At 41.0% G+C, this 14,620-nt stretch overlaps 1 protein-coding gene and 1 pseudogene across 1 annotated transcript; one reads left to right on the plus strand and one right to left on the minus strand.

The window, feature by feature from the left end:
• Positions 1–242: 242 nt before the first annotated feature.
• On the minus strand, positions 243–1,298 carry LOC147436903 (uncharacterized; annotated as a pseudogene).
• Positions 1,299–4,607: 3,309 nt separating this feature from the next.
• Positions 4,608–7,217, plus strand: LOC147436904 (uncharacterized). Its single transcript, XM_086486489.1, has 5 exons — positions 4,608–5,557; positions 5,648–5,891; positions 5,973–6,402; positions 6,486–6,794; positions 6,876–7,217. The coding sequence occupies exons 3-5, from the start codon at positions 6,169–6,171 to the stop codon at positions 7,215–7,217; spliced, it is 885 nt and encodes a 294-aa protein (XP_086342615.1). The 5' UTR covers positions 4,608–5,557; positions 5,648–5,891; positions 5,973–6,168.
• Positions 7,218–14,620: the final 7,403 nt, after the last annotated feature.

A 14,620-nucleotide genomic window follows, 5' to 3' on the forward strand; every position in this document is an offset into this window, starting at 1 on the left:
TCTCATCCACTTGCTAAGGGAAGTCCTTTAGCTGATCTCTCCCTTTGCCTATGGACGTTGCCTTCTTTCTCTCTATCAGGCACCTGCCAATGATCTGTCCTCGGGCGCAACCTATTGTTTGTAAATATTAGCCATGCAAGAAAAGGGAAAAACGGGCGTTTCTGATTGTGGGTACAATGGCGAGCAATCACGGCAGCGATGCACTTGTGGTTGCAGAGCCCATGGAGACGGTGAATGGTAGAGGTACAATAATATCCAATATACCATCTGTCAGAGAGTGAGGAGTCCATGGAGGAGGTGGTGGTGGCCATGTGAAGAAAGCCGATGGATGGTGAGAACGACTGTTTGTGGGGATTGGGAGGGGCCACGTGCAGGAAGAGCTCGACGCCTACAAAGAGCTCATTGATGTGAGAGTTTCCCTTCTTGGAGGCCTCCAAGGCCTCCTTCACCTTGCCCGCATACGGTCGCGGTGGTGATCCTCAAAGCTGCAATGTGGGCGAGACGTTCTTTTGTCCAAACAAATTTGCCGTGCATTTGGGCTTGTAGCTTTCTTGCCCACCATTGAAGCAGCTCAACAGGGAGCTGCACCTGCTCAAGTTGGCTGCTCTTGAATGCCGCTTTTGATTTGCTCGCATGTTGCAAAATCTCGACTGACTGTTCTCTCTCTCTCTCTCTCTCTCTCTCTCTCTCTCTCTCTCTCTCTCTCTCTCTCTCTCTCTCTCTCTCTCCTCTCTCTCTCTCTCTCTCTCTCTCTCTCTCTCTCTCTCTCTCTCTCTCTCTCTCTCTCTCTCTCTCTCTCTCTCTTCTCTCTCTCTCTCTCTCTCTCTTCTCTCTCTCTCTCTCTCTCTCTCTCTCTCTCTCTCTCTCTCTCTCTCTCTCTCTCTCTCTCTCTCTCTCTCTCTCTCTCTCTCTCTCTCTCTCTCTCTCTCTCTCTCTGTGTGTGTGTGTGTGTGTGTGTGTGTGTGTGTGTGTGTGTGTGTGTGTGTGTGTGTGTGTGTGTGTGTGTGTGTGGTGTGTGTGTGTGTGTGTGTGTGTGTGTGTGTGTGTGTGTGTGTGTGTGTGTGTGTGTGTTTGTGCTCAGGCAAGCATGCAGCTAAAGCCTTCCTTGCACTAACATGACCTCGTTCGCTATAGCTGCATGGAAGAATCTTGCCATGATCTGGATTCTGTAGCAAAAGAGTTACTAGAAAATCGCAAAGAGAGAGAGAGAGAGAGAGAACACTGTTTCTCCACACTCCAATTCTCCCTCTCGTGTTCTCTCTCTCTCACACTTGTTTCTCCACACTCCAATTCTCCATCTCGTGTTCTCTCTCTCTCTCTCTCTCTCTCTCTCTCTCTCTCTCTCTCTCTCTCTCTCTCTCTCTCTCTCTCTCTCTCTCTCTCTCTCTCTCTCTCTCTCTCTCTCTCTCTCTCTAAGATGGGTGTGTGTGACACTGCTGAGTCGTGGGCGACATCCATATGTGAAAGGGTTTTATGTAGATGAGAGAGCCCGTGTCATTGGTGGTAAGAATCTGGAGAGCAAGGAAATATGGTTGTAAGCCACCAGTTGCTTGGGGCGTAAGCTCAAAAAACTAAAGACTCGGGTGTTAATTCATTACTCCAGTGTTCAACCGTAGTGTACAGGTAGCATGGCCAGCTTGAGCTTGAATAAGCGAGGATATATCTCTGAAACCATTGATGGATCAAACACGGAGGGCTATGATTGGAATATTTAGGCTTTACACTTATGCCCTTGTAAAACTGCTTTAGATATTTTTTGAATTTGCCACGGAGCTTCGTAGGAATTCGACAAGAGCACTTACTATTGTCCAAGAATAATCTAGTTTTAAAGAGCACATTTAGTCTTTTATCTCCATATTGTGCCTACTTCTTTTGCCCCACATATGGCTTTGGTACAACATTGAAGTTTTTGGAGAAATTGTGGACCATTAGATGAAATTTGTGGATTAGAGCCACATGGCAAGTTAATGATGGCAAAAGAAATTTTGAGAGAGATGTCGATGATGGTTAAGGTTATAAGCACGCTGTCAGCAGTGAGGGTTAGCATGTTATGACACTTGCCTTTGGTCGCTTCCCAATGTCCAACCAATTTCCTTGATGGTAGAGAGAGAGAGAGAGAGAGAGAGAGAGAGAGAGAGAGAGAATGGTGATTCTTGACTCAGCCTATAGCCAACAATTGCATTATATAAGCAACAAAGTTCCAGCAACCGCTAGAGGCATCGAGAGAGATAGAGAGAGTCAAATTTTCTATGTCTTCAAATACCTAGGTTTAAAATTGGGGTTGGTATCTTAGAAGATGCTAGTTGAAAAACCCTCACCCACAGGTGCTCTATTAAAAGTGCATACACGAAAATAGACTCTATGTAAACTATTATCTAGAATTAAAGGCATGTTCTTGTCAAATTTAGATTTAGGGGTCCCATTAAATCTCTAATATCTCCCTTTTCAAAGGCTCGGAGATGCTTTTATTTAGTTCTCTATCCTGCACCAACTGCACATTTATGAATCTACATTCTAATTTTTGGCTTGCCCCAACGGGGTGAGGCTTTAGTGATGCCTTTTTAAGCAAGCCTTGTGATTTCATCACTTTTTTACCTTCCATTGCTACTCTCAAGGGCAGGCCTCGTGATTTTATCAAAAGGTCTAATTACCCCTAGCTAGCCAAAGATGATTTTTTTCCAAATCTGAAGCCACGATAGCTATCTACACACCCTGTACATCATATGTATGAGTTTTGGGGGGAAAATGGGAATTAACTGGGGACATTTGCTGGCTTTAATTAAGTCATGTGTCAAGTAGAAGCACTTTAATGATTTACAAAGCACACAAAAGCTAAAAGTGGCACATGCGACTTTGATCACCTTGATGCAGGAACAAAGGAGTTACCAACAAAGAAGAGCAGCCACAAACAAACCAACCTTCAGAGGGTTACATACCTTGTCCTTGATGATGCGGATCTAATGTTGGACATGGGTTGTGAGCCTCAAATCAAAAATGCTCTCTCAGATTCGGCTTGATAGACAGACTTTGTATTGGAGTGCAACTTGGCCTAAAGAAGTTGAAGGTTTGCCAGACAAATTCTACAAAATCCTTACAAAGTTATCATTGGCTCACAAGATCTGAAAGTCAATCATTCAATTACACTATAACATATGAGCGGTATTATCGCTCACATTACCGCAAAAAAACAAACAAAGTAGAAATATAAAAATTCATGTACGCGGAAAATACTGCGGAATCGTTTGCGGTAATGGTCTAGTGGTAACATCCGCGGTAATGGTTGCAGCTATATTTCCGCGCCTATTACCGCATTTTTTGCTGCAAACATACCCGCAAACATTATCGTGTGTGCGTTATCGCGGGCATTACCGCGACAAGATTTATTATAAAAAACAGATGACCGTTTGGATTGTCCTTTGCAGGACCATCCAAAAGGTCATCTATTTTTTTATTTATTTTAGTTATTTTATTTATTACAACAAAATATCACAATTGGACAATACATTGAACCAAAAAAAGATTGATAATTTCATTTGCATAAGTGGAATTACAATTGGGGGAGGTATTGAGCCAAAAAATGATAGGTATTGTATTTACATAAAGGGCAAAAAAAGCCCGCGTGTACAAAATAGAGTATGGTCATGTGGGACAGGGCAAACGGGGCCCGCGTATACAAAATAGAGGATGTTCATGGGGGAGTTGGCGGCATTTCACGTGGAACTCCTTGACTCTGCAAAACCATAAAAAAGAAACAATTAACACTTTTTTATTTAATATTTGATATAAAATCAACAATTTGATTATTTAAATAAGATTAAACTTACATGTTACAGACTTCTGCATGCATTTTTGAACTCCTCTCGAGAGATCATTTGATTTTCAAACAACCAACACCAAGTTTGATACTCGGTATGGTTCTCTCTATATCTCTGCACATCTCTGGTCGGGCGACTCATGGTAATGTTATACTGACAAAAAATAGCAACCAATTAATTAAATGAAAAACATTAGATTTTTTACAATAAAACTAATATTTTTACTTACATATTTGTCTTTCCAAGCCGTTTTTCCTCCCGAACCATAATGCGTAGGAGTCTGATGGGATCTTGCCTCAACTTGATGCGTATACATCCTCGCACCCGTTGCCCTTTCGTCCTCTTTCTCGCCCATAGCGGTCTCCCACTCCACATCATGGACATTTCCTGGAGGATAGCTATGCTCTGGAGACTCCATTGTCTTCTTTGCAGCTCTCCTCACACTAGATTTTTTGTTCTTCAGAAATGTTTTGACATGCTCTTGCAACCATTGCCTTGAGAATTGTTGCCCCTCAGGGTTGGGGAAACGCATGTGCATGATTGTCTCTATATATGTGAGGTTGTAGGGATCTTGCTGATCAAATTTGAGAAAACAATTGATATATGTGGAGTGGATTAATTGGTTTACGTGTGTGCGGAATCTCCTGCCCTGCGCTGTCCCGAGATCGACCATACCTCCTCTATGAACCTGGTAGTATAACCCGCGAGCATCTGGTGAAGGCATGTCATGGTCCTCATCTTCTGCTGGAGTAGGGAGCGGTGACTGTGGAGGAGAATCTGTAGTACTTCCCCCCCCCCCAAAACAACAACTAGCTCCGCTCCCTCGTCAAGATCGACCGGCGCTAGCGCGAGCTACCCTGACGCTGACTGCCAGAAGAGCGCCGACGTGAATCTGGGACAGAAGGTGGGATAGGTGATGGATAGGTGTACGCCCGTGGCGTTGGACCCTGTGGCGTCGCACCCAATGGCGTCGGACCCTGGGGCGTTGAACCCTGTGAAGGAAAAGTTGAACCTCGAGCTGTAGCTGGAAAACTCTGCAGGTATGGAGTACCACCAGTCGGAGTAGAGACCTCTGATAATTCAAAAGCTGCTAGCTGCGCCGGTGAATAGCGCTGCGTAAGGGTCTGCTGTGAACCTAACCACTCAGCCCGAAGACGTAATTCCCTCTCCACATCTGGATCGGTCACAGGTACGGCAGCGGACCCACCAAGAGCGTCCCGAAACCAACCGAACCCTGATGATGACTGCTGGGGCGACGGCTGTGAATGATAGGCAGAGAGAGCGTCGGGATATGACATCCCGTCTACCATGAAATCCTCAATGCTGCGAAAGCGTGGTGTGGAAGAAGAAGACATGGTCTGCATTTATTACGACAAAGATTAAACTAGGGTATAAAATTTGAATATATGATTAGAAATTTACACATTGATTTTTTTCAAACATTGGATTCTCTATAGTATCCAATGTTGAAAGAATCCAATGTGGAAAGAATCCAATGTGTGTCTACAACCTATAAAAGAGTCAAGGGTGGCTCCACTCAATTGTATGGATTGAAATCCCATGATTGGCATAAAATCCTTCGGGTAAGAGTAGAACAGTTTGTGGTGTCTATGTGTCCTTATATATAGGTTGACATTCACTGAGATGTTTTATTGTTTGTAGTTTGTACTTCCCATAACTATTAGTGGTTATGGGGACACTAAGGTGAAGGCTGCAATATTCAAAGTGGGTGAGATTGTGAGGTAATGGGTTTTTTTCAAGTACTATATCATGTTGTGCATGCATGAACTTTGGAATTTTTTTTCATCTGCTATATAACGTTTGCCCTGTAGATTTGTGAGCTCCAAGGAGATAGAAGTAGAAGCCATACCAGTAGCCCATCAGCTAGCAGTAGAGGCAGTGTGTGCTATTGAGGATGCATTCCCACGTACAATCCTTGTTAGCCAAATACATCTATTGCTTCACCTTGTTGAGGAGATTGCCATTTGTGGGGTGGTTCACTCTAGATGGATGTTCTTCTTGGAGAGATTCTTGAAGACTTTAAAGTATTTTGTTAGATTGAGGTCACAACCGGAGGTATGCAAAATCAATAAAATATAGATAGCATTTATACGCTATGGAGTTACTAATAAAAATATGTGGTTTTAATGTTTTCAGGCGAGCATGGCAGAAGGTTGGGTGGTGCAAGAGGCATTCGTGTATGTCTCACAGTATCTCATCACAGTGGATCCATCATTGCCTCATCTGCTGAGTCAAGAAGAGGATCCTAGGAAGCACTCAACCATTCCCAGTGGAAAAGGCTCACTCTTGGTCATCCATAGTCAACAACTACTCTTTACTCAATGCCACTATCATGACCAAATGGGTCAATATGTACTTGGAAGCCCCCGCAGCTAGAGAAAGGGATAGAGATGCATGGAAGAGGTCCCATGGAGGTAGACGTGCACCTCCTTTTCCTAAAGATCTTGCAAAATATCCTGATTTGATTCAAGTAGAGTGGATCCATAATGCCATGACCAATGCCAAAGCACAAGGAGAACAAATAAGCCCTAAAGAATGGGAGTATGCGCGAGGATGCTTGCGCAAGGTGAGTGTGTATATGTTATGTATGCATTGTATGCAAATCAATTAATGAAATGCGATGTAACCTCTTATGCATTGTGATTGTAGGGTCTCATTTTCAACTCCATTTGGTTCGAAGGCCGACATTTTTGCACCCGCAAGATAGATGAGCTTCGGTCCACTAATGATTGTGGCGTGATGGGAAAATTTGACACAACAACAGATGAGGTCAGATATTGTGGTACTATAGAGATAATAATCAAAGTGGATTTTAGATCTTTTCATAAATTCCTCTTTGAGTGCCGATGGTTTGCGGGTGAGGTCAAAAGACATGAAAATGGGCTCATTATGGTGGATTCCACCCAATTCCATCGGGGAAAAACTGACAACTTGGTATATCCTAGTAGTTGCAAGAAGGTAATTTAGGCTATGTGCAATTAACTTAAATTAAAAATTTAAGTTATGTATATCAGCTTATTCTTTGTGTGTGACGTATAGGTCTTTTATGTGCCATGTATATATCAAAGAAGACTTTGGTATGTCATTCCAGTCATGCCGCGGGGTAGATCTATCTTTGCAGAGACTGACATTGAGCCAGTAATTGATCCCATCATACCATCACCACAAGATGCAAAGGAAGATGTAGTAGAAGTTGAAGAAGGTCAGCCAAGCCTTGCAAATAGTCATCTTGAGGAGGAGCAAGAGGGAGAAAGCGATGATGATTCTACAGGAGGTGATGGAGAGGAGGAAGAATCTCTAAATTTGTTTATTGATTTGAATACTATGGGTCTAAATATGGATCCTAGTGCTTGTAGAGATCTTATACAAGATGAGAATTAATAAAACTCTCCATTCTTTCACTTGGTGTAGTATATGATTAATTTGCAAATGTTTCGTTATGTGCTTATGAATAGTATTTGTAATGGTTTTGTTGTGAGTTCAATGATTTATGTATAGAATTTATAGAGTGAAAGAGAGATTAAGTGAAGTGAGCAAGCATTCTAGAGAGTGTAGGAGTTGTAGTGTGTAAAAACATTTTGAGTTGTATTGGATTTAAATGGAAACCCGCGGGAGAGGGATCAAGGGGGAGGGTGTCCAACTTTAGCGGTAATGTGCGCGGCAATATTCGCGGAAATGCACGCAGTAATATTTGCGGTAAAGTGCCGCTTGAGCATCAAAAGGATTTTCTCTCCTCATTTTGAATTCCTCTCTCTTGTTGCGTCAATGGCCCGTGGTAAACACCACAATCTCTCATAGTGTTATACAAATTGTAGAAGTTGTTTTTGAGAATGAAAAATACTCAAATTGACAAATTTGTTGGAGCATGTGATGGATGGAACTTTATCTATCCATGGTGATAAGAGTCAAATTGAACGAGATCCAGTTCTTTCAAAACTTCGATCTGGAAATAGCCCTATCATGACAAAAACGCATATTTCACCTTGGGGCATGGATGAGAAGGACATAAAGTTTATCATCAATATTTATGATTTTTGTGGATCATAGTTCGTGAATATGTGGGTTGACAAAACTAAAAGCAGTGGAGCACAAGGAAGCAAGAACGAAAACAAAGGCCACACCGACAGTGACAACCAAGTCACGTCGGGGACTACATGAAATCGGAGGGGGGGAGTGTTGACCCGTGGGTCAACAACACAACATAACTCAGCAAAGTCTTATTTTTTGAGAGCTATGAAATGCTATGGATTAATGGTTATAAATATCATTTGTAGTAAGTAGCTAGTTTAGTTGCAGAAGCCCGGGTGCAATGGCACTTCTTGATTGTACATACAAAGCCATTTTACCCCTTGAACTCTATTTTAGGTTTAACCTATCATAGCCTTAGTATATAAGGTACCTACGTCATTTTGTAAAATAACTTTTATCATAATCAAGTTTTAAGCTGCTGTCGACTGTGGGTGAGAGAGAAAGAGAGAGAGTGTGAGATTCTTCCTAACGCAACTCCTCAGGGGTGCACTATGTAATCTTGTTACTGTATAAGTTCAAAAGGAGAGGTTTTAAAATACAAAAAATTAGGCAATTTCATAGAGATACATTAAAATAAGGGGTCTTTATATTCAATTTTGAAAAAAAAATCCTAAACTAAGGGGTCATTTTATTCATTTAGACATGTTAAAAGAGGGGTTTTTTTAATATGCCGCGAACGCACGTTATATAGGGGGGTACTGATTGGTAAACCCCCCGAGCGCAACTCCCCACTCGTTCATCATATTGGAGATCTGACAACACCATCGTGCTAGGCTCGGTAAGAGCTACGCGAAAACCCCAAGAATTCCTTGTTAAATGGAGCGACGCGCTCGCGTATCTACGAGTTATTTGCGGCCGTAAGTATATCAAACGATGTCTTTTTTCTGCTTGCAAGTAGTCATTAGAATCGGAGACCTAAGCTACGCATAGGTACTTATAAATTTCAGTTTTGGCCACTTCCAATATCCGGATCTGTCTTCATACGCGTTTTTTGCAGATGGGTATAGAGTAAGGGTTTTGAGTGTAGAGACTTTGGGACATGTGTATCCTAGTGAGGGGATGGTGTTCCTTAAGTTTCATATGATTCTGGTATGCTTTAGTGAGTTTCCTTCTGTTTGTGTGTATGTGGGTTGAGTGGTGTAGTTGAGAGCAGTGAGATTCTAGATTGTGGTTTAATTAGCCTTCTAGAGTGTTGTATGTGTGGGATGGTCTCAACCTGACAAGCTAAAGAGATTGCCTCCATGGGTCTATCATGTCATCTGTATCCTCAATTGACATTATGTTGATCTAGGTTGTGTTGCATGCACTTTATGGGTGTTGTGATTCGCTCCCGCAACAACCCACCTTTCATTAGTGCCCCCACTACTCGTGCTATCCCACAAAGGGGGGCATCTTTTGCAAGGATAGTGGTGCTCTGGAAGCCGTCAAGGAATTTCAAAACAACCTCTGCTCTCTCATCGGACTCTAACCTTTTAGAAATGGTTCCCAAAGTATTTAAAGCTTTTCCTTTTTTACCAGTCAGACAAATTGAAGTTGAGTCCTTTGATGTGGACCATCAGCTTTGGGTCGTCCCCAACAAAGCTTTTTTGGCACAAATCCTTAGAGAAACTTGGGTTTATTTATCTAATCTCCTAGCATCCATAGTTGAAGATTTTAGAGTTAGAATTTTGAAAGGAGGACATTTCTTAGACAAAGGAGAACTCATCAAGTCTCCTTTCAACCTTAACTTTGTTGACCATTCTAAGTGTTCTTCTAATGCATGGTTATACATTCGTACAAAAGGTAGCATGGAATTTGCTAAGAGTAATCCTGATTTCTACATTGAATCTATTTGGAATGTTTTTTGGTCCTATCTGCTTGCAATTTCATTGACCCCAAAGCCTCTTGTGAGACCAACATCATGTGGTTCAACCATGGTATTTGGTATATCCTTAACCACTTGGATCAACTCTTCCCAAAAAAACCTGTGGACTTCCATTTATCCATCATTTGTTCTTGGTTGGGGGGATAGGCCAAGTAGCGGGAGACTCCCGACCGGCAGAAACCTGGCTTGGAAAGCAGCACACTCTCGTCTATCTGGTAGGGAATTTACTTCGCTTAACTTTTCTCCTAGTATGGTTACCAATGGTATTGCTAAACATCTTAATAGTCTTGGATACTCTCTTGAGACAATCAAGCTTCCGGTTCTACTTCCCACATATAAACATCACAAACATAAGTTTAGATGGATATCCGATGCTTTGAGTGGTAACATACGGTAAGGGTTTTCCTACAAATTCAGGGTTCTTTCCCACCTCTGTACAATTCCTTAACTTTACAATTATATTACATAACCCCTGTAATGGCGGCTATGGCTACGGTTTCACCTGGAAAAGATCTATTGAATATCTCTTCCATTGAATTCATCAAGAAAAAAAGTAATTGGACTCATGAAGCAGCTATTGATACATGTATAATTCTCCTTTATTTGATCCTTTATTCTTCCTCTAACTACTTCTTGACTTGGGAAGACATCAGGCTTCTTATACACAAATTTTTCCATAATGGATTGAAGAGAAGTGACATAATTAATACAATAATCAAGATTATTTCTCGAAATGACTTTCTTGGCTAAAAGTTTAGCCACTCTAATCTCGTCTCCTTAATTAGGCAAACGGCCCATGCACAATGGGCCTATTGTTGACCCATTGTGTATGGTGCCTAGGACAAGGCGGGCACACACACACACACACCTCTAAGTATTGATGCAACAACAGCTCTATATGAATAGATATACCTCTCACTGTGTACCATCATCCTATTACAAACTTAGACATTGTACCATGTCTGGTATTATCCCCCCATGAGACACGGGCTTTCCTATATCACCTTGAGGGATTGTTTTCTTAACCTCTCTTTGCATCTCAAGTTTTTTTCAGGCTATTATAAGCCTTTACCCTTCATAGGGTGCATGAACTATGGGACACCACCCCAAATGGGGTAATTGGTTCTCAAAAAAAAAAATGTGACACCATATTAGGTGACTTGATGGTGGGGTTATGTGTGTAGTAAGTGCATCACGCTTGGTCTTCTTACCCTCTCTACTTCACAACTATGTTATCGTGCTCTCTCTGCACTTGCACATGGTATGATGATCCCCCATCTCTCCCACTCTTTCGCCTATGTGGGTTGCCATGGTGGATGCCATTTCTAGCCAGGGGCCTTAGGAGTCAAGCATAAGGACAAGCAGATTGTGAAGGAATCCTACATGCTGGCCCTCCTCATCACTTCATCCGCTGGTGGAATACTATATAAATGAGGTGAGGTTGGCTCTGTGCCCCTCACTTAACCTTGTCTTTGCATATTGTGTGTGTATGTGAAAGAGAGAATTGAGGGCATTAGTGGCCATCCCTCTCTTGGATCCCACAACATAAATGAGCTCAGTGCTCTCATGCACAATATCATCAAATTGAGCCACAACAAGCTTTTTCTCAAAGACACAAAGCTTTCTAATTTTCCAAATCCGATTTAGATTAAAAAAACCTTGTGATTTATTTACAAATCAAGATGGCTTGGCTTTTCTATCTATGCGCTCCCAGAATAGGTCATTGGTAAAGAAATCTGCAAATTTTAGCCGCCAGACCCCATGATGCACGGCAACTACTGATAGATGTAAGGGATCCTCTGAAGTTGTTCTGCATCCAGATCAGGTATCGATGACAATCCCTCTAACACAAATCTTATTCCTAGTAGGGATCTCTCCCCAAAGCACCTTCCAAGTAAACATCTTCATCTAGTTAGGCTATTTGGTCTCCCAAATGGAAATAACACTCTACTGGCATCGGTTTTTTGACCTAATTTTCTTCCATATTTTGGTGAGTGGATCAAACCACTCTTCACAATAAGAAGGAATATATAATCTTCACAAAATTTTCCTTTTTAACCAAAGAGGATTGTCCACCATGGCAAGCTTGACATCAATGACTCAAAATTGCACCCTTTGCCTTACTACCCCCTATGGGCTTCTCTAGGCCAAAAACCAAGACCTTTTGCACTCATCTCTCTCTCTATCTCTCTCTCCCTCACACACACACACACACACACATTCTCTCTCTCTCTCTCTCTCTCTCTCTCTCTCTCTCTCTCTCTCTCACACACACACACACACACACACAAAGAGAGAGAGAGAGAGAGAGATTCACACACTTTTAGAAATATACAATTCAGTATTTATTAAACATGATTTTTCTTATAGCATGCCATTTTAAATTCGTCTCACTTGATGTCTCTTGACCATGCCATAAAATCTTATTTTTGGTATGTTAAAACATACCAAAAGTTTTAATATAGCCTATGTTCCTTTTGATATTATAATTTCAGGGTGGCTCTCTTTATCAACTGATGTATCTATTGTATCCAATGGTGTGTGATGTGGTTGTTGGCAGATGCCATGGCTCAAATGGAGCATGGCTTCCCAGGTAATTTCTTTGGTTTTAATACATTTATCACTCACAATTTGTGAGTTTGGAAAAAGAAACATACCAGAGAAAACAAGGAGAAAGGAATACCAAGTTTTGAATCCAATAACATGTGGGATACCCATGCATCACCTGTATACGTGCCAATGCTAACTAAAAGTTGTGTTGTTTCCATGGGTGTAGGTGAGGGTTACCTTCTCAACTATGCTTTTCGAAGTTCCTTGGGTTGAAGATGGTGGATTTATATATCTTCAGGCTCTTACCTCTCTTTTACTTGTGTATAAAGTCCATTATGTACTATGAATGGGAATTATACCACCTTTGTATTGACATAGTTTCTAGTGTCTTTTGTAATTTGAAAGGATTCTTTGGTGTTTATGTTCTATTGTTAGTGGAACACACACAGCCACACACACACATCTATTGATTACAAATTATTGGCTTCTTTCACACTTTGAAAATATCTAGCTAAACTAAAACTATGCATTGAAATAGCTCCCATTAAAGCATGGAATACTACACCCCTATTGGGACTACTAACTTTTACACCATGCTAAGCATGACTTAAATGTAGGGATTGGTAGCTGAAATACCGTACCCCCATCAAAGGATAACTCCCTCTTTGCACCATTAAACTTAAAGGTAGCTGAGGTCGGAAACTTTGATTATTCTTTTGAGTTAAAATCAATTATTTTTAAAAGCACTAAAAAAATTTTGTGTCTGTAAAACTCTACTGGTAGCTTTTAATAAAACCCTTGCTTTGGCAACACAAGCTACTATAAACCACCTCTAAAGCTATGTCTCCTAGCAATATGGTGGGAACAACCCCTAAGCATTTTTTAAGGGGTTCTTGACCCTGCCACGATCGGGTATGATGCCCTCCTTTCGAGCAGGCTGGTTGATGATCTTTTGAAATTTTGCTAACTATAATTAAATCCCCATTCTGAATCTGGTTTTATGTTCATATTGTCTCTCACAACAATAAAGACGAACTTTGGCATATATTGCGCACTTCTCACCTTGCTAGCACTTATGTATTAAAAGACTACGAGTGTGATATATCCTTTAAAAGATTTCATTAATGGTGGTGGTATGACAAAAAACAACCTCATACCTCAAAACTTCTCTAGACAGTAATTTGGGTAAAACACTTGGATCAGAAAGGGGTAGTGTCTTTCTCATCAAAACTTAACCTATTTAAATAAATATGAACAAATCTATAAAAAATGGGGTAATTATTAATTTTATTTATAACCTATGATCTCATTTTTTGATCTGAAGGAGTGATGACCTTTGGATCAAAAATTGAAAAATTATGAATTAAAAGGAAGAAAAAGAGAAACACTCTTTCAAGAGATACAATGACAAACTTCATCGTTTCAAACAATATTTGGATAGTAGGGTTAAGGTAAAAAGGTTTTAAGTAGAACATGGATAACAATTGATAGGTTCATTACACCTCTAATACGTATTCAAGGCTAACGAATCTATTGACTTTCTTATATGGATGCAAGTGAGGAATCTATCTTTACTTAGGATCTGTTTGACTTAAATCTACAGTCCATCATTGGTACACTTGACCTTTTCCACTCTAGAATCAATTATTCATAACTGTCCTTGGTACGAAAACACAGAATGATATCTTAATCTCACGTCGTATAAGCGTAGAAAGGGGGGTCATTTTCCCTAACATGATTCGTATATAGGGGTTTTATCAAAGTTGTTCACTTGCAAGTGGCATCCCATTTTGTGTATAGAGTGAATCCCCCGGGACCTATTGCCACTCCCATGGAAACAAGTTTGAAATTGAGTCTTCATGATGCTGGTGATCCTGCCGATGTCACTCTTTACCAAACTTTTGTTGGCTACCTTATTTATGTATGCAACACGAGGCTAGATATTTAGTTTGCAGTCTCACAGATGACCAGATGTATGCATAGCCTAGGGTCTAAGCATTGGCGGGTTGTCAAGAGGATTTTTCACTACTTGAGTGGCACTTTACATCTTTCTTGTTTTATCCCAAGGGGGGATCATTGCCACAAGATTTACATGCTTTTTAAGACTCAGATTGGGCTAGTTGTTTTGACACGCGAGTGTCCACGAGTGGTTTTTGTTTCATGCTCGGGAGTTCATGCCTATCATGGTTGAGCAAGAAACTTATTGTGGCCACTTCCAATTGTGAGGCTAAGTACAGGGAAATCTTCATGGCTATGATTGAGTGTGTATGGCTCAGACACCTTATGGATAATTTGGGTGTTAGATAGGACACTGCCAACACTATCTACACTAACAGTCAGA

The sequence above is a fragment of the Adiantum capillus-veneris genome, chromosome 17 (assembly GCF_014529385.1).
Source record: "Adiantum capillus-veneris isolate H3 chromosome 17, ASM1452938v2, whole genome shotgun sequence".
In the NCBI taxonomy this organism is placed as follows: domain Eukaryota; kingdom Viridiplantae; phylum Streptophyta; class Polypodiopsida; order Polypodiales; family Pteridaceae; genus Adiantum; species Adiantum capillus-veneris.